The sequence below is a fragment of the Oryzias latipes genome, chromosome 23, assembly GCF_002234675.1.
Source record: "Oryzias latipes chromosome 23, ASM223467v1".
In the NCBI taxonomy this organism is placed as follows: domain Eukaryota; kingdom Metazoa; phylum Chordata; class Actinopteri; order Beloniformes; family Adrianichthyidae; genus Oryzias; species Oryzias latipes.
In genome coordinates, this window is record NC_019881.2 from 15369293 (window position 1) to 15385302 (window position 16010).

The 16010-nt window shown below is 39.0% G+C and overlaps 1 protein-coding gene across 5 annotated transcripts; it reads left to right on the top strand.

Annotated features, from left to right (window-relative positions):
• The first annotated feature begins 317 nt into the window (after positions 1-317).
• lrguk (leucine rich repeats and guanylate kinase domain containing) lies at positions 318-14733 on the top strand. Of its 5 annotated transcripts, XM_011491135.3 has the most exons (20): positions 319-584; positions 1077-1178; positions 1285-1366; positions 1521-1621; positions 2476-2557; positions 2707-2831; positions 4470-4613; positions 5029-5109; positions 5294-5380; positions 5465-5571; positions 6334-6453; positions 7255-7351; positions 8854-8967; positions 9053-9254; positions 9759-9863; positions 11208-11353; positions 11542-11630; positions 11993-12055; positions 14182-14291; positions 14404-14733. In XM_011491135.3, the coding sequence occupies exons 1-20, from the start codon at positions 579-581 to the stop codon at positions 14607-14609; spliced, it is 2169 nt and encodes a 722-aa protein (XP_011489437.1). In that variant the 5' UTR covers positions 319-578; the 3' UTR covers positions 14610-14733. The 5 variants fall into 5 exon arrangements, with proteins under 5 accessions (XP_020569818.1, XP_011489437.1, XP_011489438.1 ...); XM_020714159.2 differs by lacking the exon at positions 6334-6453 and having other exon boundaries at positions 318-584; XM_011491136.3 differs by lacking the exon at positions 11993-12055 and having other exon boundaries at positions 14179-14291.
• The last annotated feature ends 1277 nt before the right edge of the window (positions 14734-16010 follow it).

Here is a 16010-nt window from a genome sequence, read left to right on the forward strand (position 1 = left end):
TCATCGCCATCAGCATCAGTCCTATAGGTCATACTATAGATTAATCTATAGTATGTATCCTAAACAACTATTTTAAAAAAACTTTTTGAAACGTAACATTGTATATCATATTTCTGAGAGGATGTTGATTCTGTCCTATTGTGATGCTCACATTTTATAATTTTTCTGAAATTGTATTTACATGACTTATTTGAAACAGATTATCTAAACCGATTAACTGATTATCTCAAATTTATTTGTGTAGTTTTTTTTGTTGAATTGTCTGTTTGCTGACTCACTAGCGAGCAAACTCTGTCTTCTTTGACTACAATACCCAGAATGCCATTCGCCGTGCTTCGCTACGGTGGTTGCTGCTAACTGACCTTTCTTGTTCCTACGTATGGAACTAAAATGTTCAGGTTTTCATGACAAGCCCTTTCGTCTGGTTATTTATCTGCCGAAAAAAAAACATTAAATTTACGTTTTTAACTAGGATATTATAAAAGTAAATTCAATTCTGTAGGATTCATTCGCGTTGCCATGGTTACTCACAGACGCCCGAAACAGGAAGCCACTGCCGCAAAGAAGTAAACAAGGACATGGCGGTAAGAAAACATTGTGTTACATTTTTGTCTAATCTAATTATTGTTTTTATTAAGCGTGTTGCTCAGCTGAAACAGTTGAGCTTTAATGTTCATATGGAAAATTCAGCTTATTAACGTCAATGGTTTAACCGTTCATTTTACACAGCGGCCTCTACTTTTCTTTGGCAAATTAAACAGCTGAACTTAGAGGCACAAACTGCAGAATAAGATTGAACTGCTGATCATTCACAACTATTAAAGACAATAAAAGCTTTTTTTCTAATGCAAATCATGCTTCTTGATGTAACTGACATCGAATATATATAAATATTTAAATATCTTTACTTGTTAAGATCAAGCAAAATACCCATTGAATATGTTCTGACCTCATAATTGAAGTCCATTTAAAAAGTAATTAAGAATATTTTACAGTTCTTGAATTTCATAGTTTTGTGTGTAATACATTTATTTTAGTTTATCTTTTCAATATGTATTTAATGTATTTAATTGCAGAAGGATGGAATTTTATCAGCTGAGATGGTGTCTGAAGGGATGGTGCATCAGGAGCGGTTTGTCAACAGGCTCCAGCACATGTACCGCAGCCTTTCTTTATCTGTAAGATAAACTCCCAGAAGGCTGTACTGATTTTTTTTTTTTTTTTTTTTTTTTACTAAAATACAAAGATGTTTACTTATTTCATTTGTATTTTTCTCTAATGAAGGGCCACAATCTCAGTGATGTGTCCGTGTTGTCTAATTATGTGCATCTTCAAAAGTTAATATTGCCACACAACCAAATTAAAGGTAACTTTTTTCTAAATTTATTACAGATAAGCAATATATTTTATTCTGTCACTATGGTCATAAAATGATATAGTTAGGGTATGGTTTATTTTTATTTGAAATGTTCATTTTGTCCTTTTTTCCACTGTTTAAACAATCTTTATTCATTTGCTAGATCTATCCTGTGTAAGCCATATGCCCTGCCTTGTCATTCTGGATGCCTCCCACAATGAAATCTCCACTTTTTTCCATTTTGAGCCACCCAAGAAACTCAAGGTAAAACACGGGACCTTGATCTGACAGAATAAGTATTCAGGCTTACACTTTATCTACAACACTATCCCTCTGGATAAATCTAGATTAAAAGCCGATCTGTAGTCACTTTGAATACTTTCCACTTTAAATCAATTGATCTTGAATAGTAGTGAAAATTATCAAAAGCTTTTTAGTCATTTTAGTCTTTAGTGAAGCGTCCTTTAAAATGTTTTGTCTTGTCAAACATATTTAAGTTTATTCGGTTCTTTAAACATAACATTTTGACTACTTTTGAACAATTATCAACATTAACCAAAAGGGACCTGGTTAAAGAATCACACTTATCAAAGCCTATCCAAAGATACAATTTACACCGAAACAAAACTTAAGTTGATAAATTTGACACAAACATAAAATCAAAAGTACTTAACCAAGTACATGTTCTTATATACACATACATATACACATGCACATACACAAATAAATACATATATTGACTAAGTCATAGGATATATATATTTCAATAAAAAAGTGACCTACTTCTTTAAAGTATTAACTAATTCAAGATTTTTATTTCCCAATTGTTCTTGTTCTGCATGATTCAAACATTCAAACATTAAAAATATCTCTCAAATAAAAATCTTCCTCTCCTCTTTTAAAAAAAGTAACTGCACTCCCAAGGGCAAACTACTTTTAAAGGCACAAAATGAAATTTCCAACATTCTTATATGCACAATATCCAGAAAATTGTATGTATTTGATTTTTTAGGTAGTGTAGATTCGGGAAAACCAACTTTAATTACGGCTCTCATTTTTTCTGAAGTTTATTATTGCGTGCCTTGAAGTTTGATTGCCTTTTTTTGTTTATTTTTAAGGAGGTCAACTTCTCCTACAACCTTTTAACAGAAATGAAGAGTCTATTTGCTTATGAATCCCTTAGTAAATTGATTTTGGACTGTATCCTTGCAATCATCTCCTTCTCTGTTAATTGTTTTTGTCATTCTTTAATAACTAACATCTTGTTTTACCTATTTTTTTGTGCTTGTGTTGTTTTGTTTATGAGCTGCACAGCAGGAGTGTTGTGTCCTTAATAAATCTGTGCCCAGACAACAGTATCAGTGAAATCACTGGTCTTGAACAGTGCTATAGACTCACCCATCTCAGCTTGGCTCACAACAAGATCTCAAGGATCAGTGGCCTAGATGGCTTGCCTCTCACGTACCTCTGCTTGGTGAGTTTTATTCCTTAAAGCACTTTGAGTGACATATGTTGGAAAAGTGCTACATAAATAAAGGTTGATTTGATTTGATCAAGAATCAGACAGACTAATAACGACTTTGAATAAAGACAATTACAAGCACATTTCCTTATAATGCTCATCGGAGATGATTAACTCTGTAAAACCCTCTATAGAAATTACATTTTGTTTGAAATTAAAAGGAATTTTAAACTCTTTGATGTAATCCACCAATAACTACAATAATTTTAATTATGATCCTGAGTGTTCAGCAAAAAGCACCTTATTTACCTACTGTCTCAAATTTGACACACACATTTTTAACTTGGTGTAACTAATTAATTATCAACAAATTTTGTATAATATCAGTACAGCAAGTAGCCGGTTATGAAAATAAGTAATAGATGATTTATTTTCATAGTCAAGTTTTGAAAACTAGCTGAAAATTTTCCTGCCTAAAGTGTTTTTGAGATTTTTAAGGAGGCAGCCATGAAATACCTTTTACTGCCCCTAGTGGAAAGATGATACACTACAGGGTAGAAAACATGGGGCTATGGATTTTTAAGGAAAGTTTTGATCAAGCTATCGAGATAGGAGTCCAACAAATGTTTGTTTTTGAATATGATGTGAAAGGTTAAAAAACGTTAATTATAAGGGCATTTTCTGCTAAAAGTTGTTTTTTTCGGTGAGTTGGCTGCTATCACATACATTGTTATCCTTTCATATATGCATCTGACTTTGTTTATTCTTGGTTTCACCTTTTGTTTTCATTTGATTCTATTTATTTTTTATTTTTTTGTTTTGGCCATGGTTTCACATTCAGCAGACCCTTGGCCTCATGTTCCAAAACCACCATATGGCTCAACAGCAGGGCTTTTCTCTAACATTCTGCCTCTCCACTTGTAAATGTGTGTGCATGTGTGCTGACATGCGCGTTCTGGTCTTTTATCTGTGTTTCCTCATTGTCAGCATGCATCAGTCTGGCTGCATCTGCCCCTGACTGTAGCTCAGCTTTGGGAGCAGCTGCTAGTGTTTGAGCGAACCTGGACAGAAATCAGCAGACACACACACACACACACACACACATGTCCCATCCATCCAGCTTCTGTCTAATCCCATTCTTGACCTCTCTTCCTCACATTCAGCCTCCCTAAACAGCGTGGCACTGTCAGCCAGCTTGTTTCGCAGCCCATCACAGCACCGACCCGGTTCTTCCAGGGACCAGCATGGTCACCCACCCTCTCTGACAAGAGCCCTCTGCCAGGCAACATGCTTGGCAAGAGTGGTACAAGGTGTGGCCAAACAACTAGAAAACAACTTTCGCCAGTGGAATAGAGGGAAGCTGACACCAGAGAGTGCCCCAGCCTTGTTCTTCTGTTAGTTTGCGTGCTGGGCTAGCACTTTGCCAGCTGTTAGGCTGTCAGTCTGCGGCTGTCAGGTTGTAGCAGCTGCTCAGGTCTGCCATTCAGCTTAAGACTCATGGAGTTAGAATTGCCAAAAAGCCTCTGATATTTATTATCAAGAATGACCAAGGTCATATAAATCAGAGCTGTCAATAGAAAGCTGTTTTGCATGAAAATCATGTACTTGCTTCTTAAAATGCTTTTTTTTTTTCTTCCTGTCTGTGTCCAGAGGGGGAACCAGCTCCAGAAGATTGACGGTTTAGAGAATGTTAAGAGCCTGCAGGTTCTTGATTTGTCTCTGAATCGTGTCACCTGTCTCACAGGGCTTCAGAGCCTCCAGCTTCTCTGTTCCATTAACCTGGAAAAAAATCAGGTAGGAGGCACAAATCATAGATAAATCTGAAGGAAATCTGCAAACAATAAATAAGCAGAAATGTGTATTTTCGTCAACATCTAAAATACTGTTCTTCAAAAGTGCTTTGAAATATGTTAACAAAGTTGTCATAATTAAAAGACTCGCTATGAGAAAATTAAGCCTTAATTTTTTTTCTGAGTATTTAAAAAAAAAAAGTCCTAGAAAACAACAATTTTTTAAAATTTTGGCTAGAAAACGGCTTAATCATAATTAAAAGACCACTGAGAACACTTTTGCAATAGATGGAAAGATGATTGTAGTGGGACTTTAAAATATCTACTCAATATCTATATCTAATAGTTGTAGACAGGTTTTAAGATATTTTCATGTTAAAAAAAGAAAACTAAAAAAATTGGTTTGTGTTTTGTTCCAGATTAGTGAAATTGATGAATGTAAACATATTCACAACCTGCTGCTGCTGAGAGATCTCAATCTGCTGGAAAACCCTTTGCAGGTGCAGAATACAACTATGAAATCTATATTTGTAGAAAACATAGCCTGTACCATTTAGTCTTCATTTTGTTTTGCTAATTAAGGTATTGGTGCTTTTTCCGTGTAACCTTTCTTTAGGATGGGAACAAAAAATGTCTTTAACGACTGAGTAGATTACACCCTTTTAAAAATGATTGTAATTTTAGGAGCAGCCCAATTACCGATTAGCAGTCATCTTCCTCCTTCAACACTTGACGATGCTGGACCAAGAAGTGGTTACCGCAGAGGAAAAGGTGTGAACGGCATAAAGTCTGTATGGTTCTGATTTGTGTTAGAAAAATGTGTACAGTAGAAAATAACACACTCTTGAACTCTAGGTTACATCCGCCAACAAATATGACCCTCCAATGGATTTAGTGGCAGCAAGAGATCACATGACCAATCTCGTGTATCAGCTGATGCAGCCCCAGGTCTTATTTGACAGGTTCGAATTTTTTTTTTTTTTACTTTAGTTTAATATTTTGGGTGAAATAAAACCTTTTCTATACCCAAAACCACTCTGATGAAGACAGATTTTTTCTTATTGTTGTTTGAGTCAAATCCCCTTTTGTGTTAGGAAATTCAAAATTTTCTACAGATGAAAATGACATTGCAACATATTTACCGTCTTTATTTATGTCGAAATCACTTTAGAAACTTTTAGAGTGTTAATTAACGCTCTCAACTTTACACTTGCACATGTAGGATCTGTCACTCTTACATGATTTAAAAAAAACGAAATTAACGTTTTACCTAACTGAATGTTAAAATTAATTGATGATTTGGTTTTTACATCATTATTATGGACGTTTCAGAACAATTCCAATAAGCAATACTTTGAAAAACAAAGAATGTAAGACTGTTGTTTTCAGATCAGAGCTGCAATTTATCTTCCCCCTGTAATATCAACACTCCTAAAGAAATAAAATTGCTTTATGCATCAGCACTTTTTGTAAACATTCATCATCGGAAAATAAAAACAGCAACTATAGTCAATTTGCAGTTCTCCTCTGCGCTTTTCAGAAAAAGCACCACCATATTACCCACAAGGCCACACTGTTTATTGGCTATAAATGGGGCTTTTAAGAACAGTGAGATTTTATTCTCTGGTTTCACGATGTACTTTACTCACTTCTTGAAACTCATGGTGACTTTTTGTTTCTATTGGAAGATAATGAAAGGCTTTAGTGTGTGTTTGATTCTGCAGTACGCTGCCCAGTGTGGACTCTCCATACCCGCTGCTGGTGCTAACTGGTCCTCAAGGCTGTGGGAAAAGAGAGCTAGTTCACAGACTGTGCCAAGAGTTCTGTGATTACTTTTGCTATGGGTTAGTCTCAACCATTTTAGATGTTTATTTCACATGATGGTGTGAGATATTCATATTTAATCTGCCAATCGTGATGTACGTGTTTAAAGGCTGTGCTACGTTGTTTGCCACTCACCTGAACTTAAAGACCCACTCCGATAAAAGTTGTGTTTTTAGCATGTTTTTGTGTCATTTTTCTCATGAGGGAGGATATATGTAAAGAAATTAAGATTAAAATACAATTTCTAAGTATTTGTTTTTTCAAATCGTTCCAAATTAGAAGCAGAAGAAAAAATGGCATTTAAAAAAAAGAGCATATTTGTGACTGGGCAGGGCCACTATGGGGAGGTGGATGGGGGCCGGTGTTGCTCCCGGCCATCGGTCCCGCCCACAACTGAGATTTTTAATAAACTCCTGCTGCTCTATTGAAACTATGTCCTAGAAAACGACACAAGTTTTAGATTCAGGCTAAAAACGGCATCATAATAGTAAAAAAGAGCACTGGGGACGCTTTGAAAATAGATAAAAAGGATCGGATCGGGACTTTAAGGAATCGTACATTTGCAATGCATCACAGGAGATAATAGCACATTACTATAAGTTTGAGGAAAAACACATGCAAAAGGGTCTGGTTCTCACCTGGCAATTGGCTCGACTGTTTGGCATGGTCTCAAAGACATAACCGGCCTTCCTCAGTCGATATAAATTTAGGATCTTTACATACCTGCACTTTGTAAATCAAAATGTCGGACATAACACCACAGATTTCTGGGACTTTAAATGTCTTCCAGCCCTCCATCTGGGTTTTGTGTGTTTTCCCAGGCTTTCTCACGCCACACGAGAACCATACAGTGGAGAGGAGAATGGAATTGATTACCATTTTATCAATGAGGAAGACTTTCAGAACATGATTCGCATGGTAAGTCCACCTAAAATTTAACTGCCTCTCTTTTAAGCTAAGTATCTGGAAGACCTACTAGATGTTGTAAAACTTATTTTTGCTTTATTCTAATGAAGAGTCATCATTTGTTTGTACCATAGTCAAGCCACAGTTTGATTTAAAGGTGCTTATTCTTAATGGAGTCAGACTCTTAGTTCATATCGACCCCTCCCGCCCCCACTTTTGGCTTCACTAAACTGCAAAGTTGGGATAATTGGTTTGTGTTTAGGTGAATTGATTTTATTTTAATTTGGTGACTCGGATCTCTTTTTTTTTGTCGTGATTTTTAGAGTCAGATCACTGAAAATGAGATTAAATAAACAAAACAAATTCCTAAGAGGTGTTCACTTATTTTACTTCTCTCCCCTTCACAAATGTCTTAATCTCTTTTTTTGAAATGAAAATAAATATCCTTTGTCTGCACATTCTTACTATCCATCTCCCTATTTCAAGCTGCTTTCGGTTTAAGAATGTTGGAAGAAAATCTATGAAGCCCTGAGTCGCGTGGTGAATTACTCAGGGAAGGCTTTGAAGTGGACATTCATGCCTTTTGTCAATTTCAAAGCCTTTAAAGTCTGTTACTCTCCAGTTTGATTCATGCATGTGTTTTTTTTTAACGTACTCTAATCTAAAATTGCCAGCCACTAAGTTTTTTGCAGTTTCATCTTCTGTTTCTTAAAATGTGCTCTTATCCTTTAAGAGTTGCTGACTCCTGTCCTCAGATGACCTTCATTATCAACAGTTATAACCTCCTGAAAACTGAAAAACTCCCTTTCTTTATAACTTTTTCCATGGAGCCAAAGTAAAAATAGTTGAAATGGATCCACATAGGCTTACGTCAAGTTTTATAAACATATTTGGGATATTACATTTATGAAAATATTATGATCTGGTGTGGATCATTGCATGATCTTTAAATTACACAATTTAAATACTTTTGAAACAAAAATATCCAGCTCCAACCAAATAAAGTCAATTCAGTTGCCATTTTTTTTGCAGTATGCACGCTGCCATGTTGGAACCAGAAATTGTTGGTCTGAGTGAACGTTTCTGTGGCAACCGCTCTTGCCAATCAGGAGTGAGCTTGTTGGGGGTTTTGGGAACAGTGGGGTTTTATTGTTCCCAAAACCAAAGAATACAACCTATTCTTGGAGAGCCTGTTGCCTTCACTGCAACCAAGACTGCTCTCTCTCTCTCCCTCATGAACCAACATTCACATGCTCTTATATAAGACCTGGCCCCTCCCTTGAGCCAGGTGGTTCCACTTCAGCATAATTGTCTGAATTTTGGTCAAGCGCTACGAAAGCCTACCTAACCCGGAGTTCGGTTCCTTGTGTGGAGTTTCAGTCAGGGGAAACTGCCACACACATTAAACTTGTGTGTTTCTATGGTAACTAACGTGCTCTGTTTGTTGGACAGGTAGAGTTAACAGCTTTGGTGGTAATGTCTTCTTTTTGTTCTTGTGACTTGATGCTTGGAAGGGCAAGTTTATCCAGACCATGCAGTACAAGGGCCATCGATTCGGTCTCAGCAGAGACACGATAGAAGGCGCAGCCAGAGAGGGGTTGGCCTGCTGTGTGCATATGGAGCTGGAGGTATGCATGTGAAGTGGTTGAGTGTATTTTCTTCATATCACTTTGTTGGAGTTGATAAGGTAAGATTTCTATTTTTGTCCGACAGGGTGCGCTTAGTCTGAAGAAGAGCTGCTTTAAGCCGCGATTCATCCTGGTCATTCCCTCCCAGGAGGAAAACTACATATCCCACCTGAAAAGCCGCAGCCTCTACACCCCAGCTCAGATTGATGCTGCTGTGTCACGCATAGACCTCTACATCAGGACCAATGAGCAGCATCCAGGATTCTTTGATAACGTTGTTCCCTGTGGTAATGAAGGAAAGCGCTTTGTCACTGAGGAGTTTTATCATAACCTACCGACTCCCTGGAGAGATATTTGGATTCTCCTTATGGATTTTATGATAATGATAGTCAAAGTTGGGGGGACCTTGGCATCATTCCTCTGCTCACAGACAGTTTGTTATTATAATGTCCTGCAAACTAGAGTCCAAGTAAAGCAGCAGATTGATGACATCACTTCACTAAAATCCATACACTATACTTTCAGCTTAATTACAGCATGTATCAAAGAGACACAGCTGCCCAACATTTGTGTTTATCTTCCGACATAATAGCACTCAGACATGTTAGCCTTTTTTAATGAGATGAACCTACAGCAAGAGTCACACACTCATCATTTTTATGTACTGCCAGCTCACTCCTAATTACACCAAGGTCCTCATTCCCACATCTTTGATGCATTACTGTTTAAGGGTGTTAGCTCTGCTGAGGAGCAGTTTTCTTGAATGCGTTTTGTTATGATTGCTTGCGCAGATGACTGGGAGGAAGCCTATCAGTCGCTGCGACAGATAGTGATGGAGGACCTGTTGCTGGAGGAGGAAGAAGGGCAGAGAAGGGGCAAAGTTAGCACATCTACAGGTGGCTCTTGCTTTGTATACAAAGACTTTATTCATTTGTGTAATAACACACAAACTGGAAAGTAGGATTTTGTGTTTGCATGTTTAAAGTCCTACTCCGATTATCTTTTGATCTATTTTCAAAGTGTTTCCACTGGTCTTCTAATTATGATTATGCTGTTTTTAGGCACTTATGTTGTATTCTAGAAAAGTTTCTGCAGAGTGGCAGGAGATTAAAAAATTCATCTCTGAGTTGTTAGCCCGACTGTTGACACAGAGTAAGCCCTTCTTCATTTCCCGTCATCCATTTATTTACACGCTCTCCCGCTAGTTTACAACCCCTCACAACCCCAAGCTAACATTACTGGTGCAACAAAAATGGCAAGCAGTATCAGAGATATCCAGCCGTACGTTGATCTAGTTGTCTGCAAAGAGATTCATCATAATGTATTGGAGCAAGGAGCTTGTTGCCTGCCATCTGCAGCTTCTATATCACAGCTACAAGCTTTTTCCTCCGGAATTTTTCCATCTGTTCCTAATTCACAACAATTTGAATAAATACTCAGAAATGCAATTTTGTGCTGAATTTTCTTCATATATGTCCTCCATCATCGTAAAAATTCTAAAAACACTAGAAGAAGAAAAACCTTTTCATCGGGTCTTAAAGGCTTCGTTTTGTTATTTTTTCTCTTAAAGGTTAGTTGGAGTGATGGAGGCATGACATGACATTGTGTTAGGCCTCTCGTTCTTAAAAAGCTTCTATCAGTTGCTAAGCGCCACCAGAACTCAGGAAATGCTTTGCAGTATCTGGATGCAGAAGCTGGTTTTGGTCCTGCGTCCTGCAACTTGATCAGACTGAGATGTGTGGAATTTAGAGATCAGGAAAAGCTTTAGCAAATCTCTCCAAAAGCTGGCATCACTTTTAAGGATAATCTGAGTCAAAGATGGGGTGTGTTTGATGTGATAGATTGTTTTATGAGTCAGTGGTGTCAAAGTAACATTTAGGAGCTTAATGTTTACTGCCTGTACATTACTGGATGATCAGAGTACATTCATTTTCTGTGTATGGATTGAAGGCTGCAATCTGTCACAGGAAGTTTACTACATTATTATTATTAAGTTGACTACTGTTTTTTTCTTTATCATTTATTCCTGTACAGCAGTATTCTTTTTTAACACCGAGTTCAAAAACATGCCTCAAACATGTTTTTTAAGAAGTTTAAAGTGTTGCATTGAAAAAATGTGGGGCGCTTAAAATTTTGTAATATTATTTCACCCAAACAGAAAGAAATAACCTTTTTCATGCTGTACACAACGAGTTAAAATGACACGAATTTTGCATAATTTTTTTTTTTTCTCTCTTTAGGACATGATTCAGCAGAGAAAGCACCCCCACAACAGTCAGAGCCAGCATCAGAACCCTTAGCATCCCTCTCTGCATCACCTCTGGATCCCTCTGGAACCCAATTTAACAACATCCAGGCCAAGATCGGCTCTCATAAGAGTTCTGCTGTGAATAAAACTCGCATAATGCCTTGTTTATTGGTTACAAAGCCTGCACATTAGTTAGGAACATGAAATTCTACAAATAAAGTGTCCTCTAAGAATATTTTTTCTACAACTGAGCATGATCCTGTCAGCCACTTCCTCTCTCATTTTATTTTCTTTCCTATCTTTTTTTCTCTATGCCACTACTGCAGGAGGCAGCATCCATCAGGAGGCGAGAACAGCTTTTGAGGGAGGCTTTGTTGGGGAAGAGTCCAGGGGTCTGCAGGCAGCTTTTCAAACGGTACTAATAAAGTAGGAGTCCCTCCACCCCTCTTCAGTGCTCCATTTTACGTAGGCACTCTCAGTTTGGTCAAATTAGTTTAATTGCAGCATTTGTCCCATGCAACAATATTTGGATGGTTTACTTTGCGTTGGAGCCTGAGGATGAAGTGGCAGGTGTTTCAATTATTTGAATGTAGCTGTTTTTTAATTGAAGTGGCTCACACAAAGCGCTCTTCAATCTCTTATCTCAGAACAAAAGGTGATTGATTGAAACTCTCCGAAGCGGCAATTTACTACAGAAAAGGGAAAAACCGAATGAGAAAGTGCTATTTTAGCATTTTCTTGTTTGTTTGTTTTTTTTTTTCGTTTTTTTTGGGACACTTCCACCCCATCATCGTCGCTTCACAAGGAGAATCCTGATACTCGCTTCAAGGAGGACAGCAGGCAAGAACACGCAGAGTGAAATATAGTATTTTAGCAAGCACAACAACCAAAAATACTAGGATTACTGACTGGATTGATATACTTAAAAGTAGAAAATAAGAATACTAAAACATTTTATTTTATCAGAAACATTTAGAGACTAAAGATTTACGAGCTTTTTCAACTTCCCAGGATCTGTTTTTGCAATCTCATGTTCATCTTTATGGCTCTCATTCTCCTCTCTTAAATCAAACTTGACCAGAATTACACAGACACTTCCTAAAACACACAAAAAAGTCCCACATTTAACAGCTCCAGAAGCAGTTCCAGAAGCAGAAGATCAGGAAGGCTCCAGGACCCGATGGAGTCTCTCCCTCCTGCCTGAAAGTCTGTGCTGACCAGCTAGCTCCCATCTTCACCAGGATCTTCAACAGCTCCCTGGAGATGTGTGTGGTACCTGCATGCCTCAAACTCTCCACCATCATTCCAGTCCCCAAGAAGTCCCCAGTCACAGGACTAAATGACTACAGACCAGTCGCCCTGACCTCGGTAGTCATGAAATCCTTCGAACGACTGGTGCTGAACCACCTGAAGGTCATCACAGAGCCTCTGCTAGACCCCCTGCAGTTTGCCTACAGAGCAAACAGGTCAGGGGACGACGCAGTCAACATGGCTCTCCACTACATCCTGCACCACCTGGACTCTGCAGACACCTACGCACGGGTCCTATTCGTGGACTATAGCTCTGCATTTAATACCATCGTCCCAGAGCTCCTCCACCAGAAGTTGTCCCAGCTCGCCGTGCCTCTCCCCACCTGTCAGTGGATCATCAGTTTCCTCACCGACAGGAGGCAGCAGGTAAAACTGGGTCGCTTCACATCCAGCACCCGGATCCTGAACACTGGCGCCCCCCAGGGGTGTGTTCTCTCCCCTCTGCTCTTCTCCCTCTACACCAATGACTGCAGATCAGGAGCCCCCTCTGTGAAACTCTTGAAGTTTGCAGACGACACCACAGTCATTGGGCTCATCCGGGACGGTGATGAGACTGCATATAGAGGAGAAGTGGAGCGGCTAGTCCTCTGGAGCAGCCAGAACCACCTGGAGCTGAACCCACTCAAAACAGTGGAGATGACAGTGGACTTCAGGAGGAACCCCTCCACTCCCCCCCCACTCACAATTCTCAACAGCACTGTCCCCTCAACAGACTCACACAGGTTCCTGGGGTCCACCATCTCACGGGACCTTAAGTGGACCGCTCACATTGACTCACTCCGGAAAAAGGCTCAGCAGAGGTTGTACTTCCTGCGACAACTCAAGAAGTTCAACCTGCCTCAGGAGCTGCTGACCATTTTCTACACTGCAATAATCCAGTCTGTCCTGACCACATCCATCACGGTCTGGTTTGGTTCAGCTACCAGACACGACAGAAACAGACTTCAGAGAATCATCAGATCTGCTGAGAGGATTATTGGTACCAGCCTTCTCCCCATTCAGGACCTGTACCGATCCCGTGCCAGGAAGCGGGCTGGCAGGATCGTAAAAGACCCCTCTCATCCTGGACACTGCCTTTTTAGCCTCCTCCCGTCAGGGCGACGCTTTAGGACACTGCGAACCAAAACCACTCGCCACAAAGACAGCTTCTTCCCCCGAGCTGTCACTCTTATGAACACCTGACTCCAGACTACTCAAGGACACTGTACAATCACATAAACTGTCCAACTGGAATTACTGCTGCTGCATTTTTCATTTTTTATTTTTTATCTTTTTGTCTTGTTATTTCAATCTATTTCCTTATTCAGTTATGTTTATTTATTCATACAGCTACCTTACACTTACCTTCTTTTATATTATTTATCCCTTTATTATTTATCCTTCTACCTTGCTAGTTTGCACGAGAGCACAAGTAACCGAAGTCAAATTCCCTGTACATGCGCTGTACTTGGCAAATAAAGTGATTCTGATTCTGATTCTGAGCTTTTGCTCGTTTTGACTCTCACACCCAACAGGTGTTTCTGTTTGGGAGGGCAAATTTCTTGAAATCTTGGTAGCTGCTGTTTTTCCACAAACCATTTTAACATTTGCTTTTTTAATTTCAATCTTTTGTCTTTCACCTTAATAATTTTTCTTCTCCACTTTTTTACAAGTAGCTCAGATGAAACACGGAGAAGTTCAGCCCTTTCAGTTCCCAGTTCGGCTGGAGCTTTAATGGAGCTCTTAGCTGTATCTATCCCAGGACAAATCCAGGAAGCACTCAAAGGTGAACCATTATAATCAATGTTGGTAAAAAAATAAAACAATGTTTGCAATGTTGAATTTTTGAGAAAAGGTATGTCTGTCTGCATCCCTGAACTTAAATATTTTGATTTCAGATGATCCTGGATCAAGTCAAGCTTCTCTTTCAGGAGTCGATCACCCCATGGTTGCCGTGTCTCCATCCTCTGAGAAATGCCCCAAATCTAACCTAAAATCTATTTTGCCACCAATTCCTAATGGAAGAAAGAGTCCTGCAGCCACCAATCCAGGCTTTTCCCCTAATCTCAGCACAAACCCGGGAGTCTCAGAGGGTGGGAAATGAGGTTTTCGTAAGTTTGTGATTTTGTGCACTTAATTGAAGCTAAATATGTTTACTGTTGCTGTCCTAGTAAGAATCATTTGTAGTTTTTGTAAAAATAAAGATTTTCCTAATGTCCCACTCCGAATATTTTTTGATCTGTTGTAAAAGCAATCCCAGTGGTCTTTTAATTATGATTATGCCGTTGTTAGCCACAATCCAAAATCCTGTGTCATTAGAAATCTGTTTCTGAGTTGTGGGCGGGATCGTTGTGAAAAAATTGCCACAAGAACAGGTTAATTTTCATCGGAGTGGGTCTTTAACCACATATGTCACAGCAAAAGCATTTAAAATTAAGCTTAATGTTAATTGTTAGTAAAAAATTTGTCACAACTTATAGACTTTAAGGTCATTTCTGGTACAATTAAGGTTGACTTGCACAAAAAATACTGAGGGTTTTGCATTTCCTGCTCTTCATCTTCAGCTTTGCTGCTGATGTGTCGACGGTGATCTTCTGTGTGTAACCCGGAGCTCTTGTCATTGATGATAAATACGTCATTAATCTTTATCTGTTCTGAGGGGATTATTTATTCAACTGGAAATGCGCTCCTGTGGAGGTTGTTGACAGGTTTGAAACAATCACAAGCATGTTTCTGAAAGCGTACGTCCTGCTCACAGCCAGCATGCTCCTGTCGTCACGTTTCAGAGTTTCATCCGGCATTAATTAGTGATTCATCGCAAATAGAAATTGTCAGCTGTCACAGATGCGTGCATTGCTTATTTAACTGCTCCCTCAGCCAGTCGGCTTGTATGCGCATGTGGGTTTGTGCACACACATCGGGCTCCTTTTGTTTCCTGACGTATAGGTGTGTGTACAGCTCGTTTTGCGCACACACAAAGCACACCTGGCCATTCATCACTGTCTGTCTTCCTCTGAGGCAGCAGATGTTGCAACCCTGTCATAATTCTTTGGAAGTTTGATGCCAGACTTTGTCTTTAGGGCCCCTGGGGTCTAACCTACTTACACTGCAGCCTGCACCTCCCTAAGCCTTATCACGGACAAGCAAGGTGTTTTATTTATTTTTTTTTTTTACATTAGATAGGTGCGTTCAAGACAAATAGGTATGAAATGAGATGAGGATGAAAAGAATGGGAATCTGCGTCTGTTTTGTTGGATTTTTCCTGCATCTTTTAATTCCAAGGAGGAAGACTGAATCCCAGCAACAGCTGGGATTCTTTTAAGTGACACACAACTGACCAAAAGCAAGGAAAGTTTTTTTGTCTCCCTGCTCCGTTCCACGGTTTACCAATCTGAACTCACCTCAGAAGCAGCTAAAACATTAACATGTCGTGAGCTTTTCCTCTTGTCGTAACTCACAGAGACACTTTTCATCAGAGTGAAAAAGAGAGCTTATGTTTTCTGGT